The sequence below is a fragment of the Nannobrachium achirus genome, assembly GCF_963921795.1.
Source record: "Nannobrachium achirus genome assembly, chromosome: 23".
Classification (NCBI taxonomy): domain Eukaryota; kingdom Metazoa; phylum Chordata; class Actinopteri; order Myctophiformes; family Myctophidae; genus Nannobrachium; species Nannobrachium achirus.
Window position 1 is genome coordinate 46,706,952 of NC_137830.1, and position 18,274 is coordinate 46,725,225.

General features: G+C 41.0%; 2 protein-coding genes across 2 annotated transcripts in view; one reads left to right on the forward strand and one right to left on the reverse strand.

The window, feature by feature from the left end:
• Positions 1–48: 48 nt before the first annotated feature.
• cbll1 (Cbl proto-oncogene-like 1, E3 ubiquitin protein ligase) lies at positions 49–5,174 on the reverse strand. Its single transcript, XM_080754077.1, has 6 exons — positions 5,149–5,174; positions 3,665–3,832; positions 3,325–3,431; positions 2,315–2,398; positions 2,149–2,222; positions 49–1,954 (listed from the first exon to the last, which is right to left on the reverse strand). Exons 1-6 carry the CDS (start codon positions 5,159–5,161, stop codon positions 925–927), a joined length of 1,476 nt encoding a protein of 491 aa, XP_080610203.1. The 5' UTR covers positions 5,162–5,174; the 3' UTR covers positions 49–924.
• A 5,473-nt stretch (positions 5,175–10,647) lies between these two features.
• The window catches only part of ppp6r2a (protein phosphatase 6, regulatory subunit 2a), a 66,736-nt gene continuing 59,109 nt past the window's right edge, over positions 10,648–18,274 (forward strand). The window contains exon 1 of the mRNA XM_080754444.1: positions 10,648–11,056. The gene's annotated coding sequence lies outside the window, so the exon portion shown is untranslated. The remainder of the gene's footprint in view (positions 11,057–18,274) is intronic.

Sequence of the window (18,274 nt, forward strand, 5' to 3'; positions counted from 1 at the left end):
AGTTTAAAAAAATATTTGCTCCACATAATGTGAGTCATTATGTCATCATTGACTCTGTCAGACCAGATACTGACCTTTTTAATATGACTGAAAAACAAGGCATGTTATAACATAAGCAGATTGTGTATTATGTGGGCAGATGCAGCTGAGAATAGAAACTTTATCAAAAGTGAATTTCTTGACAATGCACAAAAATAAATGAACAGTATTAAAACTCCAAAGGTAGCCAAGCAAATCTAATTGCAGTAAAAGAAAATTAATTGGATTTCAGTGTATCTAATATCAGTGAAACACAAAATGTTTAATTGGATTTCAGTGTAACTGGATGTTTCTTGCCGTTTCACCCTAAAGGCACTGTAATTGTTCTTCTCCAAGGATGCACTACTTTGTTAGTTGGAGTTTTTATACTTTTCACCATCATCTTCCAATGACATTTGGTGGTTTGTGCTCAACACAAATGCCACACTTTGTTAAACATATTTCGAGATTAAAGCATTTTTCTTACGCGCAGATCAACATGTTTGATTGAGAGAATTTAGATCACAATCAACAATGACCGCTAAAAGCAAAATTATAATATCTCCAGTCATATCAAACACAGATGAGATGGGAATCTTTAAAAATTTATTGAGCCAAACTTAACGTCTTAATGTACAATATGCGTGAAATCGAGTGACATATATAGACATACTGAACATAAGCTATTAAAAAAGGACAATTCTGCTCATCTGCAAGTCTATAGCATACTCATCATCAATGAAGTTCAGTACAAGTGACTCGAATGTGCACCACATACACATTTCACTAACTTATCAAAATGACGCTCCTATGTCCTGCAACCCTGAGGTTTACTATCACATTATTCAGACAAGTGGTATGGGATTGGGTGACACAGACAATTTGCCCATTGATTCCACTGGGAGTTTACTGGTAATATGGCCTGTAGCGAGACTGATCAGGGTGATGGGGGCCAGGCATTTGGCCCTGGGGCGGGGGACCCTGCATCCGTGGAGGAGGGGGCCCTCTCGGGGCAGGCCACATCCCGGGACTGAGACCTCCGGGCTGGCTGAAAGGGGGGCTGAGGGTACCCTGGTCCTCAGAGAATTGCTGCATTGAGTTAGGGTTGTAGTGATGAGGTGGGGGGGCATTGACCGGGGGGCCACTGTGCTGTGGTGGAGGTCCCGGGGGCGGGTGGTTCATATAGGGGGGCATCTGGCCCATAATGTGCCCGGGTGGTGGGGTGATTGGAGGCGGAGCGGAGGACATGGGTGGTGGAGGGGCCTGGTTGTACACCATGTGGGGTGTCCCAGAGCCCTGCGGAGGATGCTGCATGGGGTGGTTGATGGGGGGGGGTGGCGGCGGTGGGGGGCCATAGTGCTGCTGTGGGGGTGCCATCATGTGGTGAGAGTGGGACACTACAGGCGGCTGACCGGGGTATTCCCCAGGGTGGTGGTGAGGGGGCTGAGCCGGCCCTGGACCGGTGGGGAGAGGCTCGCGGGAGGCGGAGGAAGAGGAAGAGTCATCCTGGATGGGCACGGTGATAAGGTTACTGTGTTTACGTGTAGTTACCGTGGAAATGCGGAATGTCTCCGGGCCCAGAGCGGAGGAAGGGGGCGGGGCCTCGTGGGTAGCTGGCGGCGGCTGACTGTAGGGGTCGTGGCTCCCGTGTGGGGGAGGGGCCGGGAGATGCACATGGTTCTTGGGCAGATGAGGCGGTGGCACACGGAAGCGGTCAGGCACCTCAGAGGCTGGGGGCAGGTGAACAGACTCTGGACGGCCCCCAGAAGCCAAAGACTTGGCCGCTCTCATGTGACGGTGGTTGACATGTGCCTGCAGGTCTCTCTGGGACAGATACGTGCGCTTGCATCCTGGCACGATACTACACATGTAGAGGGAGCCCCGCTGGCTCTGCTCAATACGCTGCACTGGATCAGTGCACTGGTAGAGGGTGAGACTGAACACAAAAGTGGGAAATGTTAACAACTTATGCCATATTTTCTTTAAATTTTTGAAATAAAGAATGGAACAAGGCAGCTCACATTCCCCATGAGAGCATTATGAGCCTGTAGCCTGTAGATCAGCTATTTTTGAAACTTTAACAGCTCTTATACTACTTCAAATTAAACGGGTGCAACCGATGTAGCTTACCCAGGACACATCTTGTCTCCCTTCTTCTCATGAAGCAAGGCGCACTCATAGCAGAAGACATGCTTACATGGGATCTGAGAAGACAGACAATATTAGACAAGGCACTTCGTCGAAGCAACCTCCTGGAAATCAATTTTTATTTCAGACACACAACAGTAGTACATACCATCCGTCCATATATTGCAATTGGAAGACCACATTTGTCACAGAAGTGAACTGGTACATCGTCTTTTTCACCAATCAAATTCAACTGTTGGAAGAACAAAAGATCAGAATTACAAGTACTAGAATTGTCCTCTCAACATTAGAAACTTAAATTAATTCCTCATATACACCAAAGAGAGCATTAGATCATTATCTCAGGTTGGTCATAAAATCAGTTTCCATGTAGCTCAGAATGATTTTCCAATTAACTACACTTACTGGAAATACTTGATCAACTTTTTTTTGTATTTCTCCCCACTTAGTCATTATCAATTCTCCCCATTTGTATTGTTCCCCTAACTGCATCTATTCTATGCTCATAAAACAGCCGTTACACAAGTCCTATTAATAAACATCACTTTAAAATGACGGCTCTGAAGTAAGGACGTCTCATTTGATTTTGTTAAATGTCAGTCGACCTCTCTGCAGTCATTTGTTCGGCCGTATGGCATGGAACTCTGGGAGTTACTGTGAATGTTATGTGCTCTTTGTATCACAATTATTTAATATTTTGATGTGTTGTGTCAATGTCAGGTATTTTGTTTGTTTTTTGTATGGTGTTGTATTCTTTTTTCTTTTCTTTTTCTTTTCATGTCTTGTCTGTAAGCAGTCTTTTTTTATTGTCAAGTAAATGTTGTCTTGTTCGTCCAAAAAAACAATAAACATATTGTTTAAAAAAAATAAAAAAATGTCAGTCGACCCCGATTTCTCCCTCTCCTGAGCAAGATTCCAAATGTCTTCCTCCGCACCCAAAAATGGCTGTGTTACGGTGAAATATGTGATACATCTTGGACATCAGAGTCCAAATGTAATTCGTAAATCACTGCTGTTTGCTTATTAACAGTGTTAAACCTAGTGGTATTTAAGCCACGTATTGCAAGACCTCAATGTGCGTTATGTGAAGTCCACAAGACGGTCAGTCACATCATTTCAGGAATTACTAACGAAATGAGAAGAGGGGAGTGAATGCACCTTATAGTCCCAAAACAATTGCTGGGGAAATCTCCTCTGACTTCCAAAGACATCACCAGCCTTAGCGCCACAGTCAAATTTCTCCTCTTGCTTAAATACAAAGTTCTCTGTAAAACATAGAAAATAAATGTTGATGAGAACACTGAAACTCTGTATTGAGTAAATGCATAGTTTACCTGAAGCACACACACTCCCCATTACAAATGTTGAGGGTCTTAGATTAATCTATTTTGTATGATTCAAGAACATACTAATATTATTCATTTAAGCAGGAAGGCAAAATAATATCTTTTATGTAACCATCCTATACACAGACAGACCTGTGTATAAATCAACCTACCCTCTTCTCCAGCTGGGGGTTTAAAAGGTCTGCTGCTGGTGGATCTCGGCGGTCGAGTAGGAGGTTTGGTTCTCAGAGGTTGTTTAGATATGAGTTTGATGGGGATCCGTCTGCGGACATCTGGGCCACCCAAACTCCCAGATCCATCGCTTCCTTGTAGATCATTGTCTGGAAAAGACATTCATTAGTAGGTGAAATAATGGGCAGCTTCAGCTTTACAACTCTGCAAACTGGAACTGTGGAGTGGACTATCTTTACATTTTTGATAACAGATTTTGAAATGTGTCAAAAAATAGCCAGCAATTCTGGATGGCAATGCTCTGGGGAGTCCAGGAGCTACAACGAAGTGGGAGGTCACAGGATGGGAATGGGACAATATTTTCAAAAACCTTAACCAGGACAATTATTCACTTGCTTCCAATTTAAAACAAATAGCAGCACTCTACAAGCTCACTTTTAACAATTTCTTTAACATTTTTGTTGTGACCTGTCATCAGGATTGTGGGTAATTACTTCAACACCTAGCCTAGGTGAATGAGTGCACCTTTCAACAGAAAAGAACATGATAAACATGTCAGCAGTACTTCAAAATAATTGTTACCATTTCAACTGTGGTGAAAACCACGGCAATTTGGTACATTAAATGTTGATAACTGGGTAATTCTAGAGCAGTGGTTCTCAACCTGTGGCTCGGGACCCACAGGTTGAGATGTTATGCGACTCATCATTCACATTTCTACACAATATGCTACAAGTAAAATATCTCCTAGTCCAATTTAACTAATCGCAGCAACTCGTTAAGTCGTTAACATCAGTGGTACTCAAAGTGGGGTCCGGGGACCCCCAGGGGTCCTTAATGGAGTTCCCAGCTAAATGATAGTTAGGAACCAAATGGACCATTACGGGTCTATAACTCTGAGAGAGTACAAAAATACAGGTGCAATTTGTACACTCAGAGCAAACACTCATATCTTTTTTTTAAATGGGGGTCCGCGGGCTGATAAGTGTCAAGTCTGGGATCCTTGACATGAAAGTTTGAGAATGCTTTACATCAATAAGCTATCTCTGATGATGAAGTAACGTTATTCAGGAGTATTGGCGCCTCAGCCCCACCGCATACAAGAGGCAGCGTAGTGTGGAAATGATCACTTTCTCAACAAAAAATAACAAAGTACAACACATTTGCTTTGAATCGTTGTTACATTTTAATATCAGACCGGAGGACAAAACAAAATAAGTGTGTTTGGATAAAGAATAAACGCTACTCAACTCCCTAGCGTAGCGGTGTGTTAGCAGGCTAGCTAACTTCATCTTTCAAACAGTTGCGGTGGACGATAGTTTGGCAATAATGTGAATATTGATCATACGCGTCATACGTCCGAGTATGTGCGGTTGTTATCAGTGAGCATTAAGAATGCGCAGTTAAAATGAACAGCAGTTGAAAAGAATTATGCTAACGTCGCTCGGCTACAATCTTTGCTTACCATTTTGGTCCATGATCCAACGAACGAACGCAATGCATTGTGGGATTGGGGAGGGGAGCTATGGGAGTCTTGAGCCAGAGTCTAAAAAGCCTTAAGTCCCATCGGCCGGGGGGACGGCTGCTGATTCTGTGATTGGATAGTTGGTTGTCAGGCAACGTTGCCACTGTCAAGTTTGGCACCTATGGTTTGGCACTAACTTGGCACTTGGTTTATTAGATTCAGAGCATTTGGGTCCCCATCCGGAATCAATTGGGGGACATTTATTAATTTGTAATCAAATTATTGTCTTAGGAATGTGACAAAAAACAAAAAATATTATTGAGCTCAAGTCTCAATGCAATCAATAGAAAAAAAGTCATTTTGGGGGTGAACTAGGCTACTTTAATACTCCTTTAAGTAGCCCACTACTTGAGTAAATGTACTTAGATACTTTACACCACTGGATTTAACTAATATATATTTTATGCAGTCATTTGAATAATGGCTTAGGCCTATGCCATAAATTATTGCAACCGTCAGGTCGCAGTTGCTATCAAAACCTCCACTGGCTGTCTGTCAGTCAGTCAGTCTGTCTGTCTGTCCGTCACATCACACTTTCCCCTCATATCTCATGAGGGAAATTGCACACACACTCCTTGGCTCCTTACCACAACATCCATTTCTCACATGGCCCTCTTCTAGCGCCACCATGAGGCCGATTCTTGCAAAACACATTTTTGGACACTGCTCCTACAGATTTTGCCCTAAAATCACGCAAAGCGGTACACAGTATCTCTAAAGTCATAGTCATGTCTGATGTCATCAACATGGATCTGTCCCATTTCCCATATTCCCTCCTGATTGCCTGCCATTGCCTTCTAAAGTTTGTGTATGGGACCTGACGGTCACTTATCTCCCGATTAGGGAGTCTTACTGGTGTTTAGGCCTACATTAACAAAATATTGGTGATCAGAGTTTACAGTATTACCGAAATATATTTAAGTTTATAAACAACTGTGGAAATTGGGACTGTTTGTAAACGTTCACTGTTTATAAACAGTGACATACATTTATACTCAAATGACATAAAAAAGCTATTGCGCTGATCCAATAGCTTCCAACTTTCTGTTAAAAACAGTGGAGCATATACATTAATACATTTTGAGATAGGGGTAAGTATATTCAAAAAGTTGTTTATTTTACTCTGTGTGTGTGTGTGTGTGTGTGTGTGTGTGTGTGTGTGTGTGTGTGTGTGTGTGTGTGTGTGTGTGTGTGGCATTTGCACTGTTGATGATACCTGGAGAGTGCACGCAACTTCTTTAAAGGTGATACACCATGAAATTTCACTTTTCCTATTTTAAAACCTTTTTTTGGGGTCCCACTAGCACCTTCTATCCTCACAAAGTCCCATTTCTGACCGTTGTGTCTTTCTCTGGTTTTGAGAAGGCGAAGGTTAAAAGTATCCCACGAGTGCTCAAAACAGGCTGTCCAGATTTGCTGCCGATTGTGACGTCATCTGCCGATTGTGACGTCATCAAAAAAAGGAAAAAAAATCAAAAAAAAATGTTTTTTCAAAAAAAAAAATCAAAAAAAAAGAAAGAAAATCAAAAGGATTTTTGGGGGGGGGGGGGCGCAGTTCAGGCCAAAGGTGGTACTGCAGCTGAAATGCTCTGAGAGCCATTCAAAAATGAGAGAGTCTCTCTATTCAGGAGTGGTAATTTAGCCTCAAACCTTTTGAAAAACGTTTTTGGGACATAAACAATATGACATAAATACTTTTTAAATGCATGGTGTATCACCTTTAACTTCTCTAGCTCCTTCAACACCATCCAGCCATCTAGCAGAGAAGTTCTCAGGTAGATCATGGCCTGGTTGCCTTGATAACAGACTGCCTCAACATCATACTTGAATTCACAACCTCAGACTGCAGGCCAGTGCAGGGCAGCCTGTCAGAGGTGCTGGTTCCCCAAAGAACCATGTTGTCACCTTTCCTGTTCACCACTTTTGCAGAGCCAAACATGATTTCACTTCCACCCATCGGGGGTAGCCTACCACACAAATGCTACAAATGTTTCTGCGTGCTGCAAGTGCATCGCTGCTCGGCAGTAGCAGTGTTTAACGTTTCAAATGGACATACTTCGGTGATCATTGATCTCATCAGCACAACATAGGACTATGTTTGAAGGCTGCGTGGCGGCCTGAAAATCTAGTTATTATAATTAAGTTCCCTTTCCTTTCCTGAACAGTGTGAGTTTAACGTGCTCTCAGTTCAGTAACAAACAGTGATTTTTGTAATACTTTATTAACAGTTTGAAAATTGTACAGGATCACACAAATAGATAGATACACTCTAAAAACTGCTGGGTCAAAAACAACTCAACTTGGGTCATTTTTGATCCAACTCACGGGTCAAATAGGGACCAATGCCAGGTTTGGTTATTTTAACTCAAGAAATTTGGTTATGAATATTGACCCATAAATTGGGTCAAATAAATAACCAAATTATTTGTTTAAAATGACCCAAGATTGTAGTCAATATGACCCAAGTTTTGGGGTTGAGTGGGCTAAATGAATAAAACCTACATATGCATGGTCTTTAGAATGACAATGTCAATATTATCTGTCATTAACATAACATCAGAAATGTTTCAGGGTTTCTTCTCAGATGATTTGTTCGAAGATTGGTAATATCAACATAAAAGTGCATACAATATATTATGCAACAATGTTGATAATACTATAGTCAGAATAGTTTAGAGAAGATACACAAAAATAATCTCAGAATTACTATGAGTTCTTCTCTTTCAGACAAGCTGTTGGGGAGGGAGCTCAACCCTAAGCTAGCAGCCAAGCACTTACGGTTAGGGTTTAGGCTCAAATATTGACAAATCAAATTCAGACATATGACAGACAGCTTGCCGAGACAGACACATGGATATGACATATTTAGCATGTTTAGCTCCCAACAGCTTAGAAAATGTCTCTGGAAACCTAGAAAAATGCTTTTCCCAGCATGCTTTGCAAACAGGTTTATGGTGCCTGTCCCCTGATTGGCCCAAAGCTAGACAACTGACCCAAGTATAGGGGTTACCACTAACCCCAAAAACGGGTCACCCCCAGATAAATATTACCTAACTCGAACAACCCTGGAATTGGGTCAAAATAATATCCCAATAACTCAAGGAAGGGTTGTGGCTCTGAGAAATGACCCAGAAATGTGACCTAACACAATTGACCCATGATTTGGGTCAAGAAATGACCCATGAGTTTTTAGTGTGTAGATAGATAGATAGATAGATAGATAGATAGATACCTTTATTATCCCAAGGGGGAAAATTAGTTGCCCAGAGGCAGCACAGCAGTATAAGGTTATTTACAAAGTTACAGAGAAGTATGAAAAAGATAAAAAGAAAAAACAAGAACAGAGTACAGAGTACAATAAGTACTGTAAGAGCAAGGTACAACAGGAAAGGGAACAAATAATATATATATACATAAAGTGTCCTAATGCACGACTATCAATATAATACAGTGCCCAAATCAAAGTGACCGTAACATTCAATGCTAGTTAGTGCAACAAGTATCTCTACATCATGTCAAACACAAGCAGAAATACGAAAAAAAAACTACTAACACAACCTAATAGTGCAGTGTCCAAAGATCAGAGCGATAAAAACAACTAGCAAAAGAAAATAAAAAAACAAGAAAGGGTGATGCAGCAAGACGCACAAGAGCACCCTCCCTGGAAGGTCCTTAGAGGTCAGAGTCAGTGCAGATATAGTTCCAGTAAAGAAAAAAAAGGCTACCGTCGTCTTACGTTAGGTAGGTAGTCCTTGTCAATCGACCGTTGTGTGTCTCGTTGTACAGCTTGAGAGCAGCCGGTACAAAAGACTTTCCTAGTCTCTCGCATCTCCGTCCTGGGTAGACAAAACGGTCATTTCCTCTCTTACTCCAGTAAAAGATCTCAAGATGGAGGGGGTGGGAGGAGTTGTTCAAGATGGAGTCCAGCTTCCTAGCCGTTCGCACTTTGGCTACTTCCTCCACCCCCTGCAAAGAGGACCCAACAACAGAGCCCGCTTTCCTCACCAGTCTGTTTAGGTTAAAGGTGTCGCCCGCTCTGTTGTTGCCACCCCAGCAGGTTCCAAAAAAGAGGACACTTGCCATGACAGACTGGTAGAACATCTACAGCATCCTATTGCACACGCCAAACGAAATGTGTAGTTGTCCACAAACTCCACCACCTCTCCATTTATGGTGCTTGGCACCGGAGGAACTCTCTTGGAAGTGCGGAAGTCCACCACCATCTCCTTGGTCTTGCTCGCGTTGAGCCTGAGGTGATTGGCCTCGCTCCACTGCACAAAGTCCCTTACCACACCATCGTGCTCAGCCGTGTTGTCACCCGAGATCTGGCTGACCACCACAGTGTCATCAAAAAGCCCTGTAGGGCTTGTTTCCATTGTGGTTTCCTGTGTTTTCAATTTATGAAGACATTTAAAGACATACATTAATAAACAAGGCATAATCAACACTAGTAGCAATGGACGTATACTTATGTACAGTAAACATGGGGGGCAGCCCCATGTTCCCCCATGTGCCACTGGCACAGCAGTAGAACGAATTTGACCCCATTTTTGTGCCAAATCTGGGTTTAGTGAGTTCAGTGGAGCTCCCTCTAGTGTGGCCCATTGCAAGTTGCTTTACTTTGTCCTCTACCCTGAGCCATCCGGCTAAATCTAGATATTCCGACGGCCTGAAAATACAGTGTGAGTTTACCATGCTCTGAGTTCAGCAATGAACATAATGAGTTAAGTTTAGTTTAGGCCTACTGTACTCAGTTGTCATAACACAGTTCAGCATGGTGTAAAGTAACTAGAGTAAGTAAGTAAGTACATTTACTTACATGTACTGTACTTGAGTACAATTTTGAGGTATTTTTAGCCTATACTTTGTCCATTTTCCAATACTTTTACTTTACTCCACTACATCTCTGATCCAAATATTGTAGGCCTACTTTGTAGATTTGTATTATTCTTACAAAACATACATAAACTAAACAACTTCAGCCCAACAACTTCATTTTGGACATTTGAAAATAGCAGGATCTACAAGCTCACAATGCGCCACAATGCCACACATTGTGAGCTTGTAGATCTGCTATTTTCAAAAGATTTGTATAGGCCTACATTTGAAAACTTGAAATGGTACATTCTGCATAATGACTCTGAGTAGGCTACTTTTACTTTTGGTACTTTAAGTAGGCCTTCATTTTGATGCCAAGACTTTTGTACTTTTACTCAAGAACATTTCGGACTTGTACTACTAGTGACAGAGTATTTCTGCAGTATACTTTTACTCAAGTGTGAAACACGTGAGAACTTTTCCCACCCATGCAGTTCAGTAATATTAGAGTTCACACAGAACTCACACAGTTCAGTTCGCTCGGGTCTGAAAGTCAATGCGCGTGCCCGTAGGCTCAGCGGTATTCCGCGCGTTCTCGTCACCGCGTCGCCATTTTGATTCGAAAAAATATGACTGAGTTTTTCCTGCTTTTACATGCTAAACTTAGCTTCGTGTGTTGGAACTCGTTTTTGTTGGTGCGCGCGTTCAAACAGTGGGCAATCTACTTGGAATCAACAGCTGTCGCCGCTGAGGCCACGCATAACTGTTAATGCGAGAGAACTGTTAGTTTGAAAGACTTGGCGACGTTAAAGCCACACTGGCACTGCTTGACCAGAACGTTAGCTAAGTTCAGCTAACAGCTAGCCTGCCTGTGCTGTCGCAGAGACTGCTCTAGCCTTCTTCAAAACAAACCACACTTGGCTTGTGTTGTGAGCTAATGGAAGTTAGCTAGTTAGCTGCTGGTTGTTTTGAGCTCCATAAAGACCAGACGACTCGAGTGAGAGCGCTGACAGAACACTCTGAATCAAAGGTAAGTTGTGTCTTCAAGCCAAACCTCGCTGCTGCTGCTGCTGCATCATCAAAGTTCAACGGCAGCTAGTAACTGTTAGCTGGAGAGTTGGATGACTGGTGGTTAACTAGTCCAGTAGCCAGTTAGCTGACATGCTAACTGTCAGCTAAGTTCTCGTAGCAAGCAAGGAGGAACTTACGTTAGCTAACCTAATGTGGCTCAGTGGCCATTAGGCGAAAAAACTAATGGGGGCCAGTGGTGGAAAAAGTGCTCAAATGTTTTTTTTCTTAAGTAAAAGTACCAATACAATACTGCAATATAGAAATACTCGTTTACAAGTCAAAGTCCAGAGTTCAAAATGTACTTAACTTGAGTCTTGAGTAAAAGTACAAAAGTATTGGCATCAACATGTACTTAAAGTACCAAAAGCAGAAAGTAGTCATTATGTAGAATGTCTCATTTCAAGTTTTCAAAATGTATAGAAATCTTTTGAAATGAGCAGAAATGCCTCATAAATTGTACTTATTAGTACTTCTTCCACTACTAATGGGAGCTAATCGGCTAACTTTGCCAACAGACAAAGCGTTTGATGAATCTAGTTACTTAGCAGGTCTGCAATGAGCTGAACTAGACGCCAGTGTTAGTTGGGTTAGGGTTTGTGTGGGGTGTTTCTATTTTCTAGGAAACTTTTCTTAACCCAGTGATGATGATTCACGTGTTGTTGTTGTTGTTACTACTGAGAGGCTGATGTTAATTAATGAATGTGGTTCAGTGGAGGGATTACAATTTTGTTAAGGCTAAAAGTAACTACAACGTTACTACTGAAGACAAACTGTACTATGGCGATGAGTTGCCGACGTTTGAAAGGCAAGAGGAATTGTGCGAGGTGAATGTTGCGCGACTGGTTGTACAAATTAATGTTGTACTTACTTAATGTTAGCGCATGGAAGTTGAAGTAAACAGAAATCTGAGCTCAGCTGTGCTCCCACCACAGGCCAGCGACGATAGATCACTTTACATTTCTTTGGTGGTGTGTCGTCTGCATTGTTTTTGGAACTTGGAACAGTGCTGAGTGCTGACTTGTCAGATATTAGTGAGACCCCCCCCCCCCTCGTACTAAACAATATTATACAAAAGAACAACACAAAGAATGCTGTGACATTCATTTCTATTCCGCACCGCTATTGCACTTAACATTTACAACTCATCATCTGTGGATGGATGGATGGCTAGCCAATGCTAACTAAAGTTTTATGCATAACTTTAAATACAAATTGCACTTGAACTTGAAAAATGCTCCATATTAGCAAGAGCTTCTGATCATTTGGAATAAATCATTAGTGCTATAGGATAATGTGAGAAACGTGAGTCTTATTTGACACTACCAATCTCTTTGTTTACATGCAGCAAGTGGAAGTGAAAGGGATAGTTGACAACATAAAACTATGGCATATTATATAACCTATTTCCCTTTCCCCTGATTTCACCTCCGGTGAAAAGGAGACCACATTTCTGAGCATTGGTTGGGTCATAACATCCACTTGCGTAGCCTTCAGTCATTGTTCCCCTTTTCATCGCCTATTATATGTGGTCAGTAGGCTGTTCAGTGGAGCTGTCCTCTCCTCTGGTGAGTTCTATTTTGGTTGTAAAGCCAGGCCTTTTGCTTTCCTGTTCACTGTCCACAGGGACCATTCTACGGGTTATTATTGCACTTGTGTACACTGTAAATGTATGCCAGATGGACGCCACTGCGTGTGCTGTGCATGGCAGGGGCGACGTTAGTAGGATAAAAAAAAAAAAAAAAAAAGAAGTAAGCACTTGGATTTCCTCCTTCAGTTTTCTTCCATGATGGACAGTCTGAGGCATGTTTTCACAGACAGACACTTTGAATGAAACAAGCAGATTAGATTTTGTCAACAATGGGATGCTTGGTCTCAGTTTGCTGCCATGGCAACCACTTGGTTGTAAAACGTTAACATAAGTTCATTGTCTCCATCACAAGTTTATGACTGGTTTTAGATTAATGTTGTACTTAGAAAGCAATGTGGGAAATGATTTACGTTACTTACAAGCTTCCATAAATAAAAAGTTAAGTTAAACAAATAAGAGATGCTGTTCTCTCTCTGTGTCAAGAGTAAGGTTCATCCTGTTCTTGCACTGCTAATGAGGAAGAGATGATGACAACATCTCATTCAATTGCCGTCTGTTTAGGATTTTGTGTGTGCACTGAGCGGCTGCTTGTGGTTTCAAATCAATCGAGCTTCAAACGACAATCAAACACAACTTTTATGATGGTTAGCAGCCGCAGAACATGGAAACTATATTTGTGACATTGTACAAACCAGTTATATTTCCCTTTTTCTTCTTGTTATTGCATGCCATGTTGACATACCTATTTGATGGTTCATACCTGATGCACTAGTCACATCACATGATATTCAAGTTGTTTTGATTAAGCTCTAGGTACTGTCACTGTGCAAGGTCTGTGACCTGACAGACAAGTCAGGTCACAGACAAGTCGTGTCTTTGAAGTGCACTATGGAGCTTTGTACACACTACATATATTCTGCAGTGTATATATTATTATAGTGTATTTTCTACAGACATTAATGTTCAATTTGCATATTAGTTGGCCTATTGGTGAAGTCTTAAATGATGAATCTATCTAATATCCTCTATGGTCTAAGATCTAATATCATTCAGTATGAAACAGTCCAGAAACTGTCAAAAAAGTAGGAGGGCCATAACGCATTAAAGACATTAATTTATAAAGATGGGCGGCGCTGAAGCCGGTGAGTGTCACAGCTTTTCCGTTGCAGCGCTTGCATAGACTGTAACAAGGCAGCGGCTATGGAAACAATTGTGTGTTCATAGGACAAGATGAGACGTCAACTGCGGCTTGAGATTGGCTGAGGCCAGCGCTCCGCTGTGCGGAGAGGACGAACGGGGAGGCGGGGGAAGGGGGGAGCCACGAAACCAGCGCAGTGAACGGTGGCTCACAGGGAGTTGTTGAAGTTGATTGACACAGGCACCTGTCAATCATTCTGTCATGTATTTATTAAGTAGAATCGACGTGCGTCATCACACATGACGTTTTTGTTTGATAGGATCATTAGGTCTGTACTGTTGATATTAAAATGCACAAACACATAATTTTTTTTGATTACCACGCACGGATAAGCTCTAAAAGTGTGAAAAACTTATTTTTCATTTCAGTAGGTCTTTATTATTATGTTGATGTTGTTGAATACAATCCTCGAGTCCTTAAGTCCTTGTCAAAATATCCATGTTTGTTCCACTTTGAATGTACTTTTCTTGGATTTATAACTTATTACAAACAGCATGCTGTCTTTTAACATCGCAGCTCTAAACTTTAACCAGCTTCTCTAAAACGGAGCTCAGCTAACGCTCTGAAGCAGAATTACCGTATATCCAAAGGTTATGTTTGTAAAGTCATCCCAACAACCATGCCGCTAGTAGGCTATATTCCCCTATGCGTCACCGATTATCCTTGGTCCATTGGTTAGGCTTCAGTGTTGAGGTGCAGAGTAGACAGACAGACAGGGATATGCGCCTGTTCTCTGTTGCCTGAGTCACAGAAACCGAGGCTCGGCCCAGCCCGATCAATTAGCATTTATTTTTAGGCTCGGTCCTACCTGAAAACTTTGAGTTTTGCGCCCAAAATATCACTTTTTTTGTGGTATTCTATACAATACATGTTAAACAACTCATTCTGTGCCAATGACGTCTCTTGACGTTTTTTTTGCAAAGGCGTTCAGTGCCAATGAGTCTTTTGAGTTTTTTGTATAAAAAAAAAAGAATTTTTTTTTTTTTTTTTTTTTTAAGATGTCAAAATGACCTGGGATCAGAGAGATGCTTTTCTCTGTGTGTTGGCTCCCTCGTTTAGCTGATTGAGAAAATGTGTGTTCATTCTAGTGGATGGACACTTTTTTTCATTCAAACAGCTCTATCTCTGGAACCATTTGTCTGATTGACAAAATTCTTTTTGCCACTGAATCACAACAACTGTGTCTGTTTCTGTGGGGAAATATATAAAAAAAACATTTTTTTTTTGATTGCGCAATAAAGAAAAACATACAAAACCGTGGCACAGCTACCTTGGAGCCATTTTGGCATTTGGCACAGAATGAGTTAATGGGAGCATTATCCAGCGTGAAGATTTCAGTTTTCCTCACACACAACCTACCTTGTACTGGAGTTATGGCCCTTTGTGAGATGACGGTTATCTCTTACTCTTAGGCTGGTTTTCTCCACACCATAATGCAGTTTAACACTGCAGATAAGAAGAAAGGGGAGCTTATGCCTGGTTCACACTGAATTACAGTTCACCAGCTGTCAGTCAGTCTGTATGTCTGTCACACTTTTGCCCTACTCATATCTCCGCCACCGTTGCCCTATCCATGCCAAACTTTGCACACACACACACACACACACACACACTCCTTGGCTGCCAAACCACAACCTCCACCCCTCATTTCTCAAATGGCCATCTTCTAGCGCCACCATGAGGCAGATTCTTACAAAACACATTTTTGGACACTGCTCCTACAGATTTTGCCCTAAAATCACACAAAGCGGTACACAGTATCTCTAAAGTCATGTCATCGACATGGATCTGTCCCATTTTCCCATTTTGCCTCCTGATTGGCTCCTGATGGCCTTCTAAAGTTTAGGGATTAGGGAGTCTTACTGGTTTGACACTTACCCAGCTAGCTTGTTTTGTATGGAAAAGTTTACTACAGTATGCATGGGTACCATAGAATATTTCCATTGTGTAAACTTAATGCCTCCTCCAAGAAGGTACAGACATCTTAATTAGGTTGTTCAGCATTTCAGTTCATAGTTGTTGTTGTCCAAAACACACTACAATACATCATCTGTGTTTTTAAACTCCAGTTTTGTGTGGATAAATCATCAGGGTTATCAGCGTTTTTTTGTCGAGCCAGTTTAATAGGATTGTTGTAAAGCCATGGGGCAAGTCCGACAAAGAACCAGTGTCCTGTCATTTTGTCATTCATAAACCTCAGAGCAAGCAACATTCGTTGTACTTGTAGGCTATATGGACTTAAGGAGGTAAGGATTAAGTCAGACCTGTCTCTACTGAGCTCTCAATACCTGTTTGCCTGGCAGGCGCCAAGGTCACGACCCCATGACTAATCACAGCAAGCCTCTTTCTCAGTCAGATCGGTCCTAGTGTGTTTACTGTGTACAAGCGATTTTCGTAACTTTTATTTAACATGGTCACGTGCGTGTTTTGTGAATGAAATCAAATTAAATTATCTGGTTTCTTGGGGGTAGAGAGAATCTACCCCCACCTGTAGATTTTCTTTATCCTTATCCATGTTCAGAGAATAGGCAGCCGATTCATAAAGTGTCTCCCCATATCTAAGAGACCTTGAGCTACTATAAAAGTGCTTGTTTATCTCCATTCGAAAGGGATTCTGTCTGTGTCCAGATATTCTTTTTTAACCCTTTAATGAACTAAATACTGTAGATCCCCTTTGTACAAGGATGAGGCCATCACAAAATGATTACCCCATGCATTTTTGTCTGCATCTGTAACATTTGATTACACACACAGTTTTATCAGTATGCGGTTATGCCACACTTTATAGCAACAGCATTTGAAGATGGTCAGTCAAAGTTCCAGTTCTTAATGGAGCTATAGTCAACTTTTTCATTGTAGGGCCGACACTTTGTTTACATCCTAGTCTATAGACTAGAATGTAAACAAAGTGCCGGTCTGACAATGGCCAAAATGATTATTTTATCATTATTTTACACTTTTTGTGGTCATTTTTGAATAGAAACACATATATGAAGCTTATTTTTTTTATAAAATATTTTCGAAACATTATTTTTATTTTAGCATCCGTTTTTCAAGAAAAAGTTGACTATAGCTCCTTTAAATTAACCATTGATTATGTTCTGGCCCACCATCTAATGACTTAGCAAACAAGAATTGACACAGTCAATATATAAGCTGGGCAGATGTCACAGTCAATTTATGAGCTGGTCTCAAAAGTTTGAAAAAAAAAATTTTTTTGAAAAAAAAAAAAAAAGTTTGAAAAAAAAATTAGAAAAAAAAAAAAGTTTAGGTCCAAAAATGTGTTAAAAAATCGACCTGATGGTGGCGCTATATGGGACAGATCCATGTCGATGAGATAAGTGTAGACTGTGTAGCGATTTGTGTGATTTTAGGGCAAAAACTGTAGGAGCAGTATTCAAAAATGTGTTTTAAAAAATTTGGCGGGGGTCCCTGGAGCTGCGGGGGTCCCTGGAAGGGTGGAGGTTGTGGATTGGCAGACAAGGATTGTGTGTGGAAAATTTCACATGGATAGGGGCAAAAAAGTGTGATGTGACGTGACAGACAGACAGACTGACGGACAGACAGGCGGTGGAGGTTTTCATAGTAACTGCGACCTGACGGTCGCAATTATAATCATTAGTATTGTTTATTTTAATTATTATTATTAAGGAACTCTAGAAATCTCAGTTGGAACTGTTACCCCAGTGACCCGATGCTGGATAAGCGGTTGAAGATGGATGGATGGATGGATGGATGGATTATTTTAGAGTAAGCTACTTTATTTACCATTATTGTGTACTCCGCCACATGGGGAGCAATCTTCAATTCAATCTTCAATTCAAAGAAGCTTTATTGGCATGAGAACACAAACGTTTACACAGTGTTGGAAAAGTACATACATTCTAACTTGGAGAACTTGGCTATTTGTACTTTATTTTAGTAAATCCAATTTCCAATATTTTAACTTCTACTCCACTAGGCCACATTTATTTCAAAACTTATTTACAAATTATAATATAAAATAGGCCTATACATAAACCACTTTAACTCACACAGTAACTGTGTGAATTGTTTCGAAACTAACAAATTGGCCTATTTCAAAACAATAATTGAGTTCTATTGTTTTATCACCGTCACAATAACTGTGAATTACCTCGAAACTAACACATTGGCTATTCAAATTACACAGCTATGCTTTAATTAATAATTATGTGCAACTGTGGTGTGGATGCTTATAGACATACAGCTATGATACCGAGTTAGCATGTATTTTGTTGTGAATGTATTTTTTTATTTATTGGGGAAAAGCTTCCGTTACATGTACTGTACTGTACCTGTTTCCTATTTCCAATACTTTTACTTCTACTCCACAATACATCTCAGATCCAAATATCATACTTTTACTCCAC

What these genes read in the sequence shown, in the direction of transcription:
- cbll1 (XM_080754077.1), bottom strand. An exon ending in ACCCCCAGCTGGAGAAGAGG is followed by an intron (nt 3,432 to 3,664) that starts GTAGGTTGATTT and finishes TATGTTTTACAG; the next exon opens with AGAACTTTGTATTTAAGCAA. An exon ending in GGAGACAAGATGTGTCCTGG is followed by an intron (nt 1,955 to 2,148) that starts GTAAGCTACATC and finishes TTTTGTGTTCAG; the next exon opens with TCTCACCCTCTACCAGTGCA.